Here is a 21,115-nt window from a genome sequence, read left to right as displayed (position 1 = left end):
GCTTTAGGGCCTTTGTGAGCATGGCCACGAGGGAAATCGCCCCTTAGGGGAAGGAACAATGCTGCGGTTCCTCCGGTGTGCTCACCACCTTGAGAGGAGAATTCTAGGTTTAGAGAAATGTCATCCCAATGATCCCAATGGTACCATCTACCTTGCTTGAAGACAAGCTAGACGATCCTAATGAAGCGGCAGGAAAACCATGTCTGTCTCTGAACTCTCTGGCCTCCTTTTTCTTTTTCTTCTTTTTTTGAAGCAACAGCATCTTTTTTTTTTTTTTTTAAATTCATTGACCACTAAAAATAGTAATAGCTACAATTTTGGTGTTTTGTGTGCCAGCGCTGTGCATGTACTTACATCCTCTCGTTTGATCCTCCTCACCCTGAGTATGTCGGTTTTATTAGAATTGGGGAAGCTGGGGGTAAGAGGAGTTGAAGAACTTGCCACAGTCCCTCAGCTACAGTGGAGCAGAACCAGTCTCTCTTTTTAGTTTACCATTTTCACAATTTTATTTTTATTTTATTAAATTTATTTTTTTGGCCAGCCTGTGGGATCTTAGTTCCCCGACCAGGGATCGAACCCACACCCACTTCATTGGAAGGGTGGAGTCTTAACCACTGGACCACCAGGGAAGTCCCCCATCACCGGTCTCTGGTTGCAGGGCCCACTTCTTTTCCAGGCAGTCTTTGCCTGCCTTCCTCCAGAACAACACCCCAGAAGAAGCGGAAGCACTGACGTGTGCCTCGGGGTGGTCCTGTCCTGTGGCTGGTAGGGGGGTCACTCCCCCAGCGAGTTCCGTCCTCCCCGTTTCCGAGGCTCTGTGAGATCGGATGCAGCCTTGTTCGCTGTTCATGACTTACCTGAGGGCTCGGTACCTCCTTCCCCTCCCTCCTGGGGACACGCAGAAGTTTCTGTTTTGAATTCCACCTGCAGTCGTGGCTTCTGGTAGAAAAGCCCAGTCCATGAGGTGGGATGTCTAGGTTCGCCGTGTGCTCCCTGTGAGTTTGGCTCTCAGCGTGGCGTATCTGAGGTCTTTGTTTTTAATCATAATAGTTCCCATCTTTTCTTTCCACGTCGACCAGCAGGGGCCAGCTGGAGGTGGTAGCAAATCTCCCTTTAATTTCCACTGTGATGGATTATTACTTTGCTTAAAATGGTGTTTAATTTGTACACGTGCCCTGAGGCTTTTAAATATTGAGCTCATTTGATTATTGTTGGAAATCAATTTAAACTCCACAATGTGTTCAGCAAGGTGGACTCAGGAAGCCCCATGGAGCCTGTGGCCCCATTAGCAGGTACCAGCGTCCAGAGATTAAAATGCAGTGAGTTCTGCAGCCCTGAGGCCTTAATTTCTTCCTTAAAAAAAAACAAAAACAAAGCTATTTCATCTTCCTTCCTAACAACTGACTTCTTTTTACTTCCTTTTAAAAAATGGACTGCTTTTTAAGGAAGCAGCTTTTAATATTTGGCCTTAAGAGGGGAGGAGACAGTAATTGGTGATTATTTTTTGGTCTCCAGCTCTTCACTTTTTCTGGCTCAGCCCATTCTTTCCTTTCTTCTCAGGTTCAAGGACCCCCCTCTTGATCCTCCTGCACCTTACTTTCCACTTTCCCCCTCTTATTCCTTCTTGTTTGCCCTGCAGCAGTTGAACAAGATTCATATTTCAGCAAGCCACTTTTTCTTTCTTTCCATCTTGGGGAAGGAGTCACCTTTTGTGGGTTCCTGTCAATTCCTAGGAATGAGTGGAGACTTTGCAAGGAGCAGGGCAACTGTAGAGCAAAGTCCAAGGCTGTTCGGGGCTTTTCTAGCACCAGGCAGCCTGCGATGTTGCTTGCATGGTCCATTTTTCTCTTCTTAAGTTCTGAGCTGGATGACTGTGTTTGTATCTGACACATGCATGTTTAATGCAGACTATGAATGCCAGTTTCTCCAAAGGTTTGCGTAAGTTTTGAGATTCACATTTAAAGCTGAGCATAACCAGAAATCCCTGCCTGTGAACTTTTTTTGGGGGGTTTCCTACAGAAGAGAAGTGAGAAAAGAAATAATTCTACTCTGGGGAAATGCATAATTCAGAAACTGTCTGCGTGTGTAAGGAAACAGACTCTGGGGCTGCTCTGTAAACCCAGACTGGCAGCCAGGGCTCACTGTTCCCTCGCCTTCCCGCAAGTTTGGATCAAAGGCGGACAGGCCAGCTGGTGTTCCTCCTGCTCTCCACTAGGCAGCAGGGGCCCTGGCCTTCAGGAGCTCCTGGCCTGGGGCAAGCCTCCCGCCTGCTTCCCCTGCGCTGGCTTTCCTGTTCCTGACCCCTACCCCCTGACCTTTCACCACTTCCTTTCCTGGAAATGCTGCCATTCCTGAGAATGACACAGGAGTGTTGCAAAGTTTTAGGATCTTTCAGGAAACCCCAAGCAGGGTCCTTGGCTCTTTCTACCACCTGCAACACTTCAACACCCAACAGCCTTGGTCTACTGTGGGCTTTGGTTTGGACCACTCAACCTTAGCGTTTGCAGAGTAAGCTTAGGGTGAGATGCGGGGGCTCTGATCCAAGGGGTCGTGTTGTCTCCTGTTATGGCCAGGCCTCACACTGAGGCAAAGCTGAGCAGGTGAATTCTGACCCCCATCCATGCACGTGTGCTGAGTCGCTTCAGTTGCGTCCGACTCTTTGTGACCCCATGGACTATAGGCCGCCAGGCTCCTCTGTCCATGGGGTTCTCCAGGCAAGAATACCGGAGTGGGTTGCTGTGCCCTTCTCCAAGGGGATCTTCCTGACTCTGGGATCAAACCCTCATCTCATACGCCTTCTGTGTTGGCAGGCAGGTTTTCTTTTTTTTTTTTTAACCACTGGAGCCACCTGGGAAGCCCCTCTTACCCCTGCCCCTCCCATATTCTTCAAGTATTTCTATGATGCTCAGTTTAATCTGATGACTCTTAAAAAAAAAAAAAAAATTGATTTGGCTGTGCCGGGTCTTAGTTGCAGCACATGGGTTCTTTTTAGTTGCGGCATGTAGGATCTAGTTCCCTGACCAGGGATCGAACCCAGGCCCCTTGCATTGGGAGCGTGAAGTCTCAGCCACTGGCCTGCCAGGGAAGTCCCCAATTACTCCTCTTTAAAATTAGCAGTGGGAGACTCGAGCAGCCAAGACACTGTGCCTGGGCCCCTCTAGGTCTGAACCCCTTTAGCAGTTGGACATTTCAGGTGACCAGTTGGTCACTCTGGATGTGGCGCTTACTTGGCTCAGCTCTCAAGGGATATGCAGGGTGAGAGCTGGTGACCACTGCTGTCCTTGAGCCTAGTGCTGGCCAGGGGTGTTAGCCACTCAGGAGGCTATATTGTGCCCTAGAGGCCTGTGGTGTAGCCACGCGTTCCAGGAAACAAACTCACTCAGAAGGACAATGCAGATAGTGGAGTGCAGTTTATTACACCGGCGGGCCCAAGGCAGTCTCCTCTTAGCCAAGGACCCCGACCAGCATTTGTGAAAATCTTTTATTCCCCATGTGTACATGTCTGAACCCACCGCTCCAAATTCCTAGAGACTTACATAAACCAAAGAAAATACAATTCCAATAACCCCATTATTCACGTGCTATGTGCTCATGTGCTCAAACAGTCAAACAATTAGCCAATAATCGATAAACCCGAGGTTACACTCCCATTGATACAGAAAAATTTATGGCCTATCTGGAGGAAGGGGTGATTAGTGTATGTTTTCTCTTAGGCGATGAGTAACCTAGACACGATCTTCAAGGTTCCCTTGTCTGGAGGGGGTCTTATCCTTCTGTTGTTGTTTTCATAGGCAAGTAAACACAGAGTTCAGAGTCCATTGGAAAGGTGGCCGAGCATGATCAGCATGAACAGGCCTAAGATGGAGTCCAGGCCCTATGAATTCCTTCTTCACCTGCAGTGACGCTGTAGTGGGAAGGATGCCAGGGAGGAGGGCGGCTTTCCTGCTGAAGCTTTGGTTCCAGTAGAGCTCTAGAGGGAAAAGACTGATTGGCGGGCTTTGTCCGAACATCCAGATGGATCCCAGGCATAATGCAGCAAGGAATATCTGAGTTTGTTTGTCTTCCTCCCCCGTCTCTCTAAATAATTTTATCTTCAAAGCATGACGCAGGCGTTAATTAACACTCTGGCTCTCCTGGGAGGTAGGCAAGTGGGAACACCACCCCCGTTAGTGAAGAGTGAAGCCCAGGGAATAGGTAGATCCAGAAGCCTCAGGTATGTGAGCCACAGAGAAGCAGAGTGGGTCTCAGAGCTTGGGGTTTTGCCCTCAGATCTTTAACTGGACATACCCCAGGAGCCACCCTCTTTCTCTGTGACCTTGTTCCCAATGGGAATCATAAAGCTGAGGCTTTGGTAGGAGAAATGCTTGGTACTATGGGGTGAGTAATGGAAAGTTTAAGTGTTGGAAGAGAAATTCTGGTCAGATTCACTGTTATTGTGAATTTGAGATGCAGGAGTCTGATTCTGCCATTAGTTGTCTTCATTTTACTTAATTAAAAACAAATGTGCTGAGCATCTTCTTCTGGGCAAGGTATTACAAAGAGAAGCGAAGAGAAGTGAAGTCGTTCAGTCGTGCCTGACTCTTTGTGACCCCGTGGACTGTAGCCTACCAGGCTCCTCAATCCATGGAATTCTCCAAGCAAGAATACTGGAGTGGGTTGCCATTTCCTTCTCCAGGGGATCTTCCCAACCCAGAGATTGAACCTGGGTCTCCTGCATTACAGGCAGATGCTTTACCATCTGAGCTACCAGGGAAGCCCTTATATTACAAAAAGAATCATTTCTCAAAAGGACTGCCTGGCCATGAGGGATCCTCTTTGTCGGGAGCTTGATCCTTTATATCCTGTGTTTCCTTTATATGCAAAAGAGACTTGGGGTTTGATGCCTCTTCAGATGGTGATTTCAACTGCTGGAGGACTTCTAGTATTTGGAGATGAATACAAATCCGTTGTGATTGTTGACTGCAGGAAAGCCATTTATCTTGGTTGGATCGGGAAAACAGGACCCCAGGGGTCCTCGCCTGGGGCTGTAGGTGGCAGATCTTTAAGCCTGGCCTTTTCTAGAGCTGTGAGTTTCCCTCGTAGCTCAGCAGCAAAGAATTCGCCTGCAATGCAGGAGATGCAGGTTTGATCCCTGGGTTGGGAAGATCCCCTGGAGAAAGGAAATGACAACCCACTCCAGTGTTCTTGCCTGGGAAATCCCATGGACAGAGGATCCCTGCAGGCTACAGTCCATGGGGTTGCAAAAGAGTCGGACACAACGTAGCGACTAAACAACCACCATGTCTAGAGGTTCCTGGGGGTGGTGATCGTGCCAGTTTGCTGGACGTTGGCAGGGTATAACTCCTGAGAGCCCTGAGGCGACACTGAATCTCCAGCTCTAGAACTGCAGCAACAGCGAGATCTCCACTGGTTTCTTTCTTATTCATTGGGCATCTTGGCACAGTGTAAGAACACAGAAGGGGGATCATTTTATGCTGTAAATGTTGCCCTCTCTCGGGTGGCAGTTGGACTCCACTGGCTTTACAGGAAGCCCAGCTCCATCTAGCTAATGATATTCGCTTATCTTGGCCCTGCAGGCTGCTGAGAACCAGCCCGAGACCTCTGCTTGAGGGTCCTTCCTCTGAAGACATCACCAGTGTGTGGAGCCTGCCGCACACCCACCCCCCGCCAAACCACGGCCTTTACCTGCGTCTTCCGGTGTTTCCCGTGCGACCCGTCCTGTGGGAGTGCCTCGTGGGCCACCCCAGAGTTCACCCCCGGCTCAGCAGCGCCAATGGTGAAGATGACCAGATCCAAGACTTTCCAGGCTTATCTGCCTTCTTGCCATCGCACCTACAGCTGCATTCACTGCAGAGCCCACTTGGCCAATCACGATGAACTTATTTCCAAGGTACATGTTCGCTGCAGGCCCTCCTTGCCGACCTCGGGGGAGGGCGCTTCTGGGTTTGCAGACATGGACAAGCTCTCCCAAAGGGCCCGGGACGTTTGTATTCCTCCTTTTGTCCAGGAAGGGCGGATCTGCATGCCTGTCTCACTCAAAACTAAGAAAGAACTCAGAGTTGGGGGGATACAGTACTAGTTTAATCTGTAACTTTGGAAAGTGGGTGTCATTGCTGTTGACATCCCCAGGTCGTGGGGAGAGGGGCCAAGGAGTGATTGAAGCCTTGCACCCAGGTGGCCTGGCCTGGGTTGGCAGATGAACTCAATGTAGGGGGCTGCCTGCCTGGAAAGGACTTCTAAGAAAGGTGGTAGGTAGGAGAGAGAGAGGTAGGGGCAGTTAATGGCTGAGAGAGGGAATATTGCCTTTTAAGCTCCCCGGGACGGTTACCAGATGATTTAGTTACTAAAGTGGGTGTCCTTTGGGTGAATCACAAGTGGCTTGGTGAAGAGCTGACCCACTGGTTTGTGGGTCCCTGTAGGGCTTCTACATGAGGTAACATGGCATGACATTTGATCACAATCAGAAGAAAGACGGGAACCCTGTTTTCCCTGAGGAGCCTTGGCAACTGCTCCCTAAAGCTGGGGTGGGGGATTATTATTCATAACAAACAACCGAGTCTCCCAGTGGTAGTCCAGACCCCGGCTCCTGCAAGCAGCATCCTCGGGGGTGCTCCCTCCCTACTGGCTCTATGTTCCCAAGGGAGGAGAAACAGCTTTGCTAGGCTGCATGAAAAGGAAGAGGAGCTCAGGGGGACTTGTCTCTTTGTAGGTGGCCCGTGGGAGCTGGATCCATGTATGAGGCAGGGACCCCGAAGCCAGTGCTCTGTGGGAACCTCGAGGGGTGGGGTGCACAGGGAGGTGTGAGGGGGGTTCAAGAGGAAGGGGACATACGTGTCCCTCATGCTCCTACATGTTGATGTGTGGCAAAAACCGTCACAATTTTGTAAAGTAATTATCCTCTAATTAAAAAAAAAAAGCATTCTTTGGGAATGGCTACCCACTCTGGTGTTCTTGCCTGAAAAATTCCATGAACAGAGGAGCCTGGTGGGCTACAGTCCACAGGGTTGCAAAGAGTCAGACACCACTTTCACTTTGACACTTTTAGAACGTAGACTTCATATCGTTGAAGTAAAAAAAAAGAAAAACTTTTATGGTAACTCAGACTAAGTAAAAAGAAAACAAAAAACAGTGTTCTTGATCTGTTTCCAAGAAGTGCTAGAAAAGATGGCGCCCCGCTCCCGCCTCTGGCTCGGTAGCCACCGCCGGAGGGAGGGAGGTCCTGCAGGCACTTAGCGGTGCCGTCCAGCTGGCCGGCCTGACAGGAAGCGGAGGAGCCGCTCCAACAGCCGCGTCTGGTGGCGGTGATCCTCAAGTCAGGGCTGCAGCTAGAACTGCTCCTCCGAGGCCCCTCCCAGGCTCTGGGGTCACCCCAGAGCTGGAACCTTGGAGGCCAGGCCCCGGGCCCACCTGCCCTCCTCTAGGTCTCTGCTGCTCACGCTCCTTGGTGCCCCTCATGTTCCAGCCAGCCTATAGCTTCCTCCCCTGTCAACCGACTCATCTCCTCTCAGATTCCTCTTGGATCTTCTGGGAACCCCCTGAGTCTGGAGGTTTGGATGCAGGGAGGCTGTGTCAGTGAGAGGAGAGAGAGGGAGTCAGTCCTCTTTGCTTTGGAAGGGGGCTTGCAAGCTTGGAGGGGAAAAAACATGTGAGTTGTCTTGTTCCTGGAAGTCTCCAGAGAAAGCGGAAGCCAAGATGTCTTTTTAACTTCAGGGAGAGGTGCTGTGTCCTAAGAAATGGAGGTAACCGTAAACCGTGTAGATACCTTCAGAGTACAAAGGACTGCTGCCTAACACTGTATAATACCATCTCACTCATCCCTCCTAAGACGCCTTTGAGGTAGGGGATGCCAGTCATATATGGATGGAGAAGTTGAGACGCATACAAGTTGTCCAAGAACTCAAGTCTCAAGTCTTGAGTTCTCAAACAAGAGAGGGCAATGACTTTGAGCGTGTTCCGAAAGAATTTCTGGAAGAAATTTGAGCTAGGCCTTGTAAGGTGAGCAGAAGGGAGTCTGTGGGGTTGGTAATGGCCTTCAGAGTTGATGTCTTACCTCTTTGGCCTGGTGCACATGGCCTTAGATGATCTGGCAGAGCTTAGCTTTAGAGTTAGGGTTCCTGGCTTAATGTTCTAGTTCAATTCAGTCACTCAGTCGTGTCCGACTCTTTGCAACCCCATGGACTGCAGCACACTAGGCTTCCCTGTCCATCACCAACTCCCACAGTTTACTCAAACTCATGTCCATAGAGTCGGTGATGCCATCCAACCATCTCATCCTTTGTCGTCCCCTTCTCCTCTTGCCTTCAATCTTTCCCAGCATCAGGGTCTTTTCCAGTGAGTCAGTTCTTCCCATCAGGTGGCCAAAGTATTGGAGTTTCAGCTTCAGCATCAGTCCTTCGAATGAATATTCAGGACTGATTTCCTTTAGGATGGACTGGTTGGATCTCCTTGCAGTCCAAGGGACTCTCAAGAGTCTTCTCCAACACCATTCAAAAGCATCAATTCTTTAGCACTCAGCTTTATTTATAGTCCAAGTCTCACACCCATACATGACTACTGGAAAAACCATTGCTTTGACTAGATGGACCTTTGTTGGCAAAGTAATGTCTCTGCTTTTTAATATGCTGTCTAGGTTGGTCATAGCTTTTCTTCCAAGGAGCAAGTGTCTTTTAATTTCATGGCTGCAGTCACCATCTGCAGTGATTTTGGAGCCTCCAAAAATAAAGTCTGTCAGTTTCCGTTGTTTCCCCATCTATTTGCCATGAAGTGATGGGACCAGATGCCATGATCTTAGCTTTCTGAATGCTGAGTTTTAAGCCAAAGGGTCATTGTTGATTCCCGTCTTACTACTGCCCCCCTTTCTCCCTCCCCCTGCACTCAGTCCCCACATCTAATTCACAGGTAAGTCCTGTTAGCTCTGCCCTCAAAAAATATATTTCAAATCCGGCCAGTTTTCACCATCTTCCCTTGTCTGGACTCCAGCAATGAGCTCTGTAACTGGTCTCCTTACTTTGACTCATGCTCCTTATAGCACATTTCCGAGAAGAGTCACAAGGATCTTTTCAAAGTGTAAATCAGGTGTTGCACGTCCTCTGCTTAAAATCCTGAAGTTAGAAAAGTTCAACCTTCAAAGCCTTACTTGCGCATACCTGCAGTCTCACTAACTTTTTTCGTGGCCTTAGATGATCTGGCAGAGCCTAGCTTTAGAGTTCCTTGAGTAATGTTCTAACCTCTTGGCATATCCAGCAGCATTTCCCTGGATATGCAGATGGGGGTATTTCAGGCCTCTGTGCCTCAGCCAGGAGCATCCATTTTTCTTTTTTTGGCCATGCTGCACACTATTATGGGATCTTAGTTCCCCAACCAGGGATTGAACCCATAACCCCTGCATTTCTGAAGCATAGGGTCTTAACCACTGGACTATCATTTTTCTTTACCTCCTTCCTCTCTCCCAGGAGCTCTTACACGTCCGTTTCCTCCTGGAGCCGTATCCTACGAGCTTTGTATCTCTGGGTCAGAACCTGGCCCACGTCAAGAGCTCAATAAATGATCAAATAAACAGATGGATGGCTCTTGTTGAGCCTTGGGAGAAAACAAGTGATGAGCAAAAAAAGACTTAATGTCCTCCTTCCTGCCCTGTTTTGGGGCAGAAAGCCTCCTTCACAAGTCCAGGCCAAAGTCAGCACAGGCTTCAGTTTCATTGGTTACAACCGATGCACAGATGGGGCGCATTGGGGCTTGATGATTTAAAGAGCTGGGTTAAATTCCTGACTGCCGGGAGAGCGAGGGAACTGTGGCTGGCATCGCACAAAGATTCCTTTATTTCATTCCACAGCCACCCCCGGTGTTAAATAATCTATAGATTTCTTATGCAAGTCCGCTTAATGGAAAGATCATTGCCCCAGCCCCCTCCCTGGAAAATAGGCCTTTCTTTTCATTTTGTTTCTCTCTTCCATTTAAGAAAGTTCAGGGAGAGAATGTTTCTCCTGTTCTCCCCTCTTGACATAATCTCCTATGCAGTTTCAGAATCCACCCAGTGGGAGTTAGGAGCTGGGAAGCAACTAACTGGAGCAGCAGTGTAATTAAATGATACTTTGTCCTTGTAATAGAGCCTTTCATCTGGAAGCTTGAGGTTCCATTGTTTGGGTTTTTGTTTTGTTTTAAGTGAGTCTGCCTTCATTATGGAGAAGGCGACACAAAGGTACAGAGAACTAAAGCTCCGGGGCTAGCAGAGAGCTGGGAACAGAATCAGGACTTCAGGCTTCCTTCTTCTCAACATAGCTAAGCCTCCATGGAGATGCGTAGTTGTCAGGTTTTAAACAATTAGGGTCCGTATTGATACGGTGGCGGAAAGACTCTGCACTAGGCTTTCTGTCTTCCCAGCTCTCTCTAGATTCCTAGAGGGCTCATTGCCTGGAATCAGCTGTCCAACCTCTGAGTTTCAATTTCTCACCAATAAAATGAGTAATATTTGCTGTGTCTATGGCCAGTAGTTAGCGCTTGTTGCGTACTTACTACGTGCCATGGCCCTAACAGCCCTAGGAGGTAGCCCTACCTTATTTGAGTGTCAAGGGAGCAGGTTTACCTCATTGGGTTGTTACGAGACTGGATGAGATCATGGATGTGTGGGTGGTTTGCAAATCACAAAGCTCTGTGCAAATATAAAGTTGTCCCTTGGCTTCTCTTGGCCTTGATGTCCAAAAAAAAAAAAGGCAAGGAGATGGGTGGACAGGATTGTTCCTGCCTGACACTAAGCAAATTGACTTTATACCAAGATAGTTTCGCTTTAGAACGTGGAGCACAGGAGTTGGATTTGCAAGGCTAAGAAGAGGACAGCAAAGCTGTGTGTGTTGGCAGAAAGGTAACAGCATTTGCTCTGTAGGATGCTGGGGATGAGGGGGGTGCCGGGAGGGGGTGCTGCTTTTTGAATCGATGACAGAGCTATCTAGGGAATGTGCTGAGGCCTCCTACAATTGCTTTCTTAGGGGGTGTTGTGGTCTAAATGCTGAAGTGTTTGCACTCATAGGTATTTTGAGTTGGCACGAGGAATTGCTCACGCTGTTGTTTCTCACTTAATGGTGCAAGTCACAGTATAAGAATACACTTTGGTTATAAAATAATAATAGTTTCCATCAGAGCAGTTGCCCCCAGCGAAAACAATCTAATGCTCACTTCAGTGGATACTGTCTATTCTGGCAACCTGGATCTTCACAAAGCCTTTCCTGAAAAACTGTCTTTCGTCCTTCCCTCACCTCCTTCCTGCTAGCCCTTGGATGGCCTGGCAAGGAGGCCACTTAAGAACGGTGAATTGGACTAATCTCCCGTGAACCCACTTTGGGCACGCTGGCTTCATTCCAGGACACAGGTTGCTCTAAGCGCCCTGGGTCCTTAGAGGGAAGGTGTCGGAGGCTGGTAACTCCGTGACCAGCCCAGTGTCCACCTCACCCACTCCACTGCTCTGCATGTGAGCAGCTGGGCCTCCTTGTGTGAGGCTGCAGCCTAATTAGGAGGCAGGTTCTTTTTGTTCCCTGTGGGGTTCCTTTGGGCTCACAGTGGTGGCCTTTGGGTTTTTCCTTCCTGCCTAGACACTAAATGCAGCATCACTGTGAGAAAAGTGGCAGGGAGGAAGATGCTCTGAAGTCTTGTATTGACCTGGTGGCAGCTGAGAGGCCCACTCACCCACCGCGGCTTCTCAGCTCTAGCGTTCTACGCCAGTGACTCCACAAAAGTCTTGTACCACCAACACAATGACGACTTAGAGATTGTGGACAGAAGTGGGGTACCGTCCAGTCCTATCAACTCTACCTGTCAAGGACCTGTCTCTCTTCATTCCCACTACCCGCCAGCTTGTCTTCAACATGTAATAAAACGAACTCTCCAAAATGTTAATGCAGTTATTTTTGTCCTGAAAACCTCATGTGAAAAATAAATACAGGAACAGAATTTCTAAAAAAAAAATCAAAAAACTACACATTTCTTTTTCTCTAAGTACCCTGGAAAATGTTATAATGAGCATTGGATTGCATTAGTTGTATTAATAACTGCTATGTCACATTAAATGGCATAATTCCTAAAGAACACATGCAGTAAGACATGGGTCTTGAAGATAATTCTGTGAGCTTACCCAATTTGCAAAATACGTCAAATTGTAATTTTATTAGTTGAGTGGTTTTGGTATCCAGTGATGACAGTCATTTTTTACCCAAAAAAAAAAAAAAAAAATTAGTAAAATTTGTTTTTCATTCTAGCAGGAGGGGAAAAAGGCAGATTGCATATAAACATGTAAATGTCTGTCTCATTAACCCTTTTTTTGTTTCTAAAATCTTGGAGACCCAGGCCAGAGTGATTGATGGGTTTAAAGAAACAAAAGGTTGAAAACAATCGCGATTTCGGGACCCACGCCAAATAGCAGGTGCCTTTGCTTCTTTTGCAATGTTTGCAAAACACTGTCACATGTTTGTCAGTTTCCTAAAGAGCATTTCTGAGGCGCAGTAAAGGCAGAAGTGATAAATTATGGAAGTGTTCCAGCATACACCAATACCCCAGTTTAAAGACACAATCAGTTTTGCTTTTGCAAAGAGAATCACATATGCAACCTAAAGCTTCTTTTGCTCAACTGTTTGATCTTTGAAAGCGCTAATCTCCTGCTAATGAAGTGTTAGTACTTGCTGGGGGGGGTGCGGAGCGGTGTGGGGTGGGGGTGGAGTTGCAGATGAGCTGTTGACCACCCAGGAAGGGGTGACAGGTGAACCATGTCTATACAGCAAATCTCCAAACAAAGGAATGTGGTTATAGTGTTTCTTGGTGAAAAGAGATTGTGAAATATAATCTCTTACAGTATCTTCTCCCCATGAGGCAGAGATTGAATCAATTCAGGGTAAGATAAATAATAAGTTAGGCTGGTATAATTTGTATAGCATAATTGTTCAGAGTTGGGACCACCTTCACTGGGTATCAGAGGCCTCTGGTACACGTGGGTGATGGCGGTGGGGGCTGTGCCTGTAAGTTGGTCATCTGTTTCATTGGCTGTGTTCTGTTATTGCATGAATACGAAATGTGTATCGTGGGGTGGTCACGCACGGTACTAGTTATGGGGTGTGTGTGTGTGTGCATGCGTGTACATGTCCAACTCTTTGTGACCTCGTGGACTATAGCCTGCCAGGCTCCTCTGTCCATGGAATTTTCAAAGCAAGAATACTGGAATGGGTTGCCATTTCCTACTCCAGGGAGTCTTCCCAATCCAGGGACTGAACCTGCATTGGCAGGCAGATAAGTCATTCACTCCCTCCTCCCCACCCCAGCTTTTTTCCCCTTAGAACAATTTAACGAATTATATATAGAGAGAGGGCTTCCCTGGTGGCTCATAGCTCAGTTGGTGAAGAATCCTCCTACAATGCAGGAGACCCTGGTTCAATTCCTGGGTCTGGAAGATCCTTAGAGTCTTTATTGAATTTGTCACAATATTGCTTCTGTTTTACATTCTATTTTTTTGGCCACAAGGCACCTGGGATCTTGGCTCCCCAACCAGGGATTGAACCTATGTCCCCTGCATTGGAAGGCAAATTCTTAACCACTGGACCACCAGAGAAGTCCCCAAACTCCTTATCATAGGTTCCAACTTGAATCTACTAGTTTATATGCAAATACTATGCCATTTTTATATAAGGGACTTCAGCATCCTTGAATTTTGATCTGTGAGGTGGATTTTTTTGATCTATGAGGTGGACCAATCCCCTTCAGATAGAGCAGAATAACTGTCTTTCACCTTATGTTTATCTTAGGTGCTGTCTCTTTCTCTTATCTTTTGGCTGTGCCTCAAAGCGTATGGTCTATTAGCTCCCTGACCAGGGATTGAACCTGGGCACCAGCAGTGAAAGTGCCACGTCGTAACCACTGGACCACAGGGAATCCCGCACCTTATGTTTATCTTAAAGCATTTATCATGGTGTAATGATTCATATCTCCCAGTAGCCTATGAACTACTCATGGAGATGATTGTGATGTCATCTTTGTGTCTCTAGCCCCTGGCACAGCTCTTAAATACTGGCCAATTTCCAGTGAATATCTGTGCAAATAACTTGTTAGTTCTCTCAGAGAAAGACAGAATAAGGGGCTCTACATCTGGGGTCTCTGGACTGACTTCAAAGGGTCCCTGAAATTGTATGTTTAATTCTGCATATGTGTATATTTTTCTAGGGAGGGTTCCATTGCTTTCATTAGGTTCTCAAAGGATCCTTGATCAAAAAACCCCTTGAGGTCTATAAGTTCTGGGAAGACTTGGTAGGAGTGACACTGAAATGTCCCTTGAAGCAAGAACTTAGATGTGTGGAAGTTGATGGGGAGGGACTCGTAAAAGGAGCGTCATGAACAAAGAAGTGAAGGCCCTGCGAGTGGGGGAGGAGCCATCCTTTTGGGTAACATAATGAGGAACTATGTGAATACGGATTGAAGCCAGGTTGTTGGGAGAAGTTGGGACTTTATTCTGCTGGCAGTTGGGTGCCACTGAAGGGTTTTGAGCAAGTAATGCCCTGACCAGAGCCTGGCTTTCAGGTGGCAGATATCACGGTGTCGTAGCTGAACTACTGAAGAAGAAACTAGACATGGGAAAACGCATGCACACGCAGTGGTCTGCAGGCGGTTCGTGCATGTGGTGATCATCCGGTGCAGACTGTTGACCACTGCTTGCGAAAGAGCTGTAAGCATTCTAGGGCTTAGAAAAATTCGCCCTATCATTTATAGCCACGAACAAGAGGAATTGAGTTCAGGAAGTCACCCTCTTTGGATGGAAGGCAGACCTGTCCTACACTCTGTGAAAATTAATGATCTGGGCATAAGCAGAATTGCTCACCAATTTATTATGAAAGGAGCTGCTGGAGATCAAGTCGAGTGAATCATCTTATGTTGTTTGCTGCAGACTGCAGGCAGCTGGAGCACAAATCTGCTCAAGTGCCATCCTTTCTATGTGGTTGCTTTAAATACCAAAAGGAAATGTTGACTTGAGCTATGAGGCGTACCCTGAAAATTAACTCTGTGGTTTGCAGATGCCTGTAAGGTTCCAATCCTAAGATTGGTTTGTGCATTTGTGTGTTGGCCTTCAGGAAGGACACCCGTGATTGCAAGCTTTGTTCCTCGTGAAAATCCAAACTCTTTTCATCAGGGCACTCTTCCCTGGGAAGCAGGTGGTGGATGCAGAACCCCATCCCCATGTTTTTTGTTGGAGCACCCACTCTCCCGAGGTCTCTGGAATGGTAAAGCTGCACCATTGCTTCTTTGGTTGTTTGTATTTGGGGACCTGACTGGAATCCACCATCATATGCTGATTGTTCACTTCAGTAATATTTTTTGTGTTTCAGATGACATGCCAGGCCTAGGCTGGGTGCTAGGGATAGGAAGAAGAAGCCTACAAAGATCACAACATTCAGGGAACCTGTGATCTCTGGGGTGCATGGAAGTGTAAGGCTCACTGGGAGGGCACAAGAATGTTACAGATGAGGTTGTATTGGTGACCTAAAAAACACAGGATGGAAAATCTGCATTGTTGCTGTTAACTATTATTTATTGAAGATCTACCATGCGCTTGGGACTTAAGTGACTTGCTTAAGGCGATGGGGGTAGTCCAAAATGGGATACAGGTCTAGATGGGTCTATGCCCTCTTGACCTAGGTTTGACCTAGGTAGCTCCTTTGGCACTGACTATTTTCTGGGTCTTGCTAATATTGGTGGTCAATCCTATTCCTCTTCCCCTTCTATCATTTTTCTTGCCTGGAGAATCCTTCTTTTTCTCTAATGTCTGCTCATTCTTGAATACCAGCTTAAGTATTTTCTAGGATGTCTTCCTGGACTATAGGATCCTCTCCCTTCACTGAACATCAGTAGTACTCACTGCCTGTTTGTTCATTCAGCAATTACTCATGACTGTCTTGTAATAATATGGTCTATATTTTTGTGGTTACCTGTACTTTTATGTGTAATCCTCTGGTTTCCTAATAAGATTCTAAATGACCTGGAGTCATAGACTCTCCGAGTATTAGAGGCTTTGAACCAGGGTGTTTCTAGTTCTACTCATCAGGTTAGGAAACCAAGGCCCGGAGAAACCGAGTGCCTCTTGGCTCTGCACTTGCCACCTCCTCCCCGCCACACACACCACCTACCACCTTCCACATAACGGGCACTCGAAAATGCTAGAGGCAGCCCTGGAAGAGAGCGCTGGCAGCAGGAGAAGGACAGGATCAGGCCGTGCAATCTCGGGCAAGACTGTTCTCTCAGGCTCTCCTTTTCCTTCATCCATCCAAACGAGGCATTAGATCAGAAGTTTCCTTCCACCTTCCCCATCCTCTGATTCTATTAATAAGATAGCAGTGGCAGATGATGTGAGGCAACATAACTCAGCGGTTAACAGTGTAACATTTGAGTCAGGATGCTGCTGCTGCTGCTAAGTCGCTTCAGTCGTGTCCGACTCTGGGCGACCCCATGACGGCAGCCCACCAGGCTCCCCCATCCCTGGGATTCTCCAGGCAAGAACACTGGAGTGGGTTGCCATTTCCTTCTCCAGTGCATGAAAGTGAAAAGTGAAAGTGAAGTCACTGTGTCGTGTCTGACTCTTAGTGACCCCTTGGACTGCAGCCTACCAGGCTCCTCCGTCCATGGGATTTTCCAAGCAAGAGTACTGGAGCGGGGTGCCATTGCCTTCTCCGTTGAGTCAGGCTACCCAGGTCCAAACCTGACCTCCTCACCTAAATAGTTTTGTAGCTAAGCAACTCCTGCGTGTTTCGGTGCTTTCATTGGGAAAAATGGGAATCATGTTCATCTTAGATGTCTCTAAGATTGATTTGTGGACTTTAAGTGAGGTGATCAGTATAAAGTACTTCTCATGGTGCCTGACCTATCAGAAATGCTCGGTAAATGTTGTTATCTGCACATCACTAAGCAAAGTGAAAGCGTTAATTGCTCAGTGGTGTCCCACTCTTTGCCACCCTGTGGACTCTAGCCCGCCAGGCTCTTCTGTCCATGGGATTTCCCAGGCAAGAATCCTGGAGTGGGTTGCCATTTCCTCCTGCAGGGGAAAACTCTGAGACCCAGAGATAGAACCCAGGTCTCCAGCATTGCAGGCAGATTCTTTACCCCCCTGAGGTACCAGGGAAGCCCTAAGCAAAAACCAAACAGAAAGTGGCACTCACAGAGATTCAGGTCCTGTCACAGTGTTGGGCTGACAGCCGCAGCAGCAGCTTCCATCCTGCCCTTGGTGGGGTTTACCTGCAGGTAGCTGGGAGGCCTCTCTAGAGTTTAAACAGAAAAACCCAGCCCCCTGCCCCCTTCCCCTCCAGTCTGCGCGGTGGTGTAATTTTGCCTGTGAACCACACATCAGGCAGTTTCAGAGACCTCGAACTACCACGATAACAGCAGCAACCCCAGGCAGCTGGGAGAGAATTCGGGGCCTCCGTGTGTGAGCAGCAGCTCAGAATTGCTCATCAGTTTGGTTCCCCTTGTGATGCTCCACGGTGGGGGTAGGGCGAGATGCTGTTTTTCTTATCTTTCAAAAACAAAACCAAGAAAAGCATCTCTGGTACCTTTTTTTCCAAAGCACTCAGCCAGCTCCCAAGGGGAGGATGTGACCTGGTGACCCAGAGTATTATCTCTGGGGTTAGGGCTGTCTTGCCAAGGGGAACCTCAGCTCCGGATCCCCTCCCCTCCCTGCCCATTGCTGGTAGCTGGACAGTGACTCAGAGGAGGAGGAGGTGGGGAGGCAGAGAGGAGGAGACAGCTCCGCCCGCTGCTGCAAAAACACCGCCTCATCGGCGCATCACCTCCCTCCCCTCCAGACCACAGTGATGACAGGGGACAGCGCAGGTGGCCCTAACTCTCCCCTACCCCTCACGCCTAACACCTTTGGGTTTTTGAAGGGACAGTTTACAGTTGTCAAAAGGGAAATCATCTACCTTTGGAGGGCCCAGGAAATTCCTTTTCTTCCCTGTTAGGACAGGTTCCACCAAGAGCCTTCGCTATAACTTCAGCTCTTACAGATGAGTGACGTGCTCAGAGAAGCATATGCCCTGGCTGGGGCAATGGCAAGCCAACTCCAGGATTCTTGCCTGGAGAATCCCATGGACAGAGGAGCCTGACGGGCTGTGGTCCATAGGGTCACAAAGAGTCGGACATGGCCGAGCACACACAGAAAAACAAAAGGTCTTGGTGTGAAACCTCCTGTTCTAAGCCCTGCCGGTTTGGAGTTCAGTGAGCTCCTCTGACCTGTTAGATATTGGGGAGACAGTGGCATGCAGGTGTATGCCTTGCCCTCACCCAGCTGGCACCCAGAATCCTTTGGTTCCTAACAAGCCCACCGTCTGAAGAAGTAGCCGGTAGCAGGACAAGTGGGGATCTCCGTCCTGAGGGTTGTCCGGAGCAGCTGAGCAGCCAACATTTCCATATCGTCTTCTGTCCCGTTTGCCTGGTTGTCAGGAGATGCCAAATGTGTCCAGCTCGCCTTCTGATTGCCCCCGCTCCCCCCCTGCAGTGTGGACCCGAGCTGTAAAACTGCCGCCTGGGCTCTCACTGGCAGTATGAGGTGGCCAGTGAACCAGACCTGGCGTTCTCATGTGTCGTGGGAGGAATGTCTGCTCTTAGGATCAGGCCTCTCTCTCGCCCTGGGGTGGTGGCTGCCTTGCTCGCTTCACCCACAGCTGGTGCCTCCCTGTACGTGTCAGACGTGCCACTTGGCAGGCAGGGCTCCGAGGAGTCCTTTGAGGTCCATCCCAGACAGATTCACCCAGGAAACCCAAGGGGAGAGGAAGTGAGAAAAACCAGACTTCCCGGAGCTCCTCTAAGCTCCAAGTCTCCGTATATCTTGGTCCTCCCCTTTGCAGGAGAAAGAAAAACAAAGTATATCTGTGGGGAAGGCGAGAGGTCCTCCCAGTCTCTCTCCTTCTCTATAAAAACACCAGGCCAGGCTGCCCTGGGCACTGTGGGGCAGGTGCTGGTAAGTAAGGAAGGAAAGCTGATAAGATAAGGTCTGACAAATCTAGGTCACCAGGCTGCTGCCAGACACCTGTGTGACTAGTCACCTTGAAACTGACGGGAGGGAGGGTGGACCTTTGTTCAGGGTTAGGGGCCCAGACTAGCTGGACTCCACAGGCCTTTGTTTGTTTGTTTATTTAATAAACATTGCTTGAGCACCATTAAACCAAGCCAAGTCATGTGCTTGGGTGCCCCGGGCCCCTGTGTGTGTCTCTGATAGGGAAAATCTCCTCCTGGATCCCAGGCCTGGAAACCAAAGCTAAAAAAAGCAATGACATCATGCAAAAGCCAGTCTGGTCCACTGACTTCCAGAGTAGGGGCAGCCAGTCCCTTGGTAGCAGGGCGGGCCTGTTTGGAGTCTTCATTCCCTGTTCCTTCAGCTAGATCAGGGGTCAGCAAAACTTTTCCTGTAAGGGCCAGATAATACATATTTAAGGCTTTGCGGGCCGTATGGTCTCAGCTCTACGTGTGCGCATGCCAAGTCGCTTCAGTTGTGGCCGACTCTTTGTGACACTGTGGACTGTAACCCACCAGGCTCCTCTGTTGATGGGATTCTCCAGGCAAGAATACTGGAGTGGTTTGCCATTTCCTTCTCCAGGGGATCTTCCCAACCCAGGTATTGAACCCGTGTCTCTTATGTCTCCTGCATTGGCAGGCAGCTTCTTTACCACTAGCGCCACCTGGGAAGCCCCTCAACTCTGCAGTCATAGAAAATACATAAACGAGTCAGCCTGACTGTGTTCCGGTAGCACTTTATTTACAAGACAGGTGAGAGGCCCCATTTGGCCCTAGAGGATTGTTTGCTGACCCCTGAGTTGATGATTGGAATGACCGTTATGAGATCGGTGTTGGAAAAATGGGTCAGTGTGATTTTAGGAGGTGTCCTAGATCAACAGGGGGGCTCCGTTTGGTAGGGATAGTACAGGAGTTGATGGACGCTGTTCAGTGGCATGGTCTGATTGGTGCCAGAGAATTCCTCTGCACGGGCCAAACTGCAGCCTCAGCCATCTAGTGCGCTGGTTACACGGTGCCTGAGCCAGACAGTGCCCGCAGTTGCAAACAGTCTCATCACTTCCATGGGAGAACAGTGTGGGGCCCTGTGGGTGGCGAGTCATCGGCACCACCTTACTAGCCCTGAATGAAGAGTCGGGCGCCTCGGCCCTAGGGCCTGGCTTTGCCACTGAACGTTGAATGTGGCCTTGGATAAGGCACATGACCTCTCTGACCATTCAGCGTGGCCTGAGTACTACTGTATGAGGCACTGGGCATGCAGAATTGGACACGATAAAACTCTTGCCCTGAAGCAGCTCATAATCTAGCAAAAAGAAACAAGTTAACTATTACAAAAAGAAACAAGTTAACTATTACAGGATGTAGTGAAACACAGGCTTTGAATAGGTGATTATTTAGGCTGCTTACAGGGGCAGAGAGCAAGATGAGTGTTTACTAAGTGAACAAGGAAGGGGAGTCCATTCCCAGCGGAGGCATAGAGACTTTGCAGAGGAGATCCAGCCTATAGGACCTCAGGTAAGAGGCGGAGAGGGCAGGTAGAGGGAAGCAGGAAGTCAGCATGGGTGGATCACATGGGCCCAGAAGGCCAGGGAAGTTTAGATGCAATTCTGCATGCTGCATGCTCTGGAGAGCCATGGATAGTTTCCAAGCAAGGGAGTAATAGCCTTTGGTTCCACTCAGCTTCCCTCCAACTGCTCTAAACTGTATGCCTATGAGCTTTGTGTGAAGAGGAATGTTAATATTGTATAAAGTTAATAAGTGCTGATAATTAAGCCAGTGGCTGTAATTAATCACCAGGCTCAGTCCATTCTTGGCGATGCTGTCAGCTAAACGGCATCCAGATAAATCACTGGCCAACACCCAGCACCCGTGACTCTGAGATGAAGGCCTCTCAAAGAACTCTGGGACCTGGGTTATCTGGTTCGCTGGGTGAGATGCTCCCTCTCATGTGAACTCTAGCTTCTTGAGCTCACTCACTGAGGCATCATAAGCAGGCAGTTGCAGCCTGCATGTATGGATTTTTTCCTATTACTTTCAAGGGAGAACCGAGTTGCAGAAATCAGATGACTTTGGTGTATGTAGTTTGAGGTTTAGG

General features: G+C 48.5%; 1 protein-coding gene and 1 non-coding gene across 3 annotated transcripts in view; one reads left to right on the top strand and one right to left on the bottom strand.

Annotated features, from left to right (window-relative positions):
• Positions 1-21,115, top strand: part of YPEL2 (yippee like 2) — a 66,727-nt gene that overhangs the window by 18,302 nt on the left and 27,310 nt on the right. The window contains exon 2 of one of the 2 annotated variants that reach the window (XM_025281178.3): positions 5,577-5,890. In XM_025281178.3, the coding sequence (XP_025136963.1) occupies positions 5,774-5,890 (117 nt within the window). In that variant the 5' untranslated portion in view covers positions 5,577-5,773. Of the gene's footprint in view, positions 1-5,576; positions 5,891-21,115 lie in introns of those variants that run through there. The other variant, XM_044939622.1, reaches the window with a different exon arrangement.
• TRNAY-GUA lies at positions 4,682-4,753 on the bottom strand. Its single transcript has one exon. It is a non-coding gene; the product is annotated as a tRNA-Tyr (tRNA).

The sequence above is a fragment of the Bubalus bubalis genome, chromosome 3, assembly GCF_019923935.1.
Source record: "Bubalus bubalis isolate 160015118507 breed Murrah chromosome 3, NDDB_SH_1, whole genome shotgun sequence".
NCBI classification, from domain to species: domain Eukaryota; kingdom Metazoa; phylum Chordata; class Mammalia; order Artiodactyla; family Bovidae; genus Bubalus; species Bubalus bubalis.
This window is presented reverse-complemented; position numbering and strand designations above follow the sequence as displayed.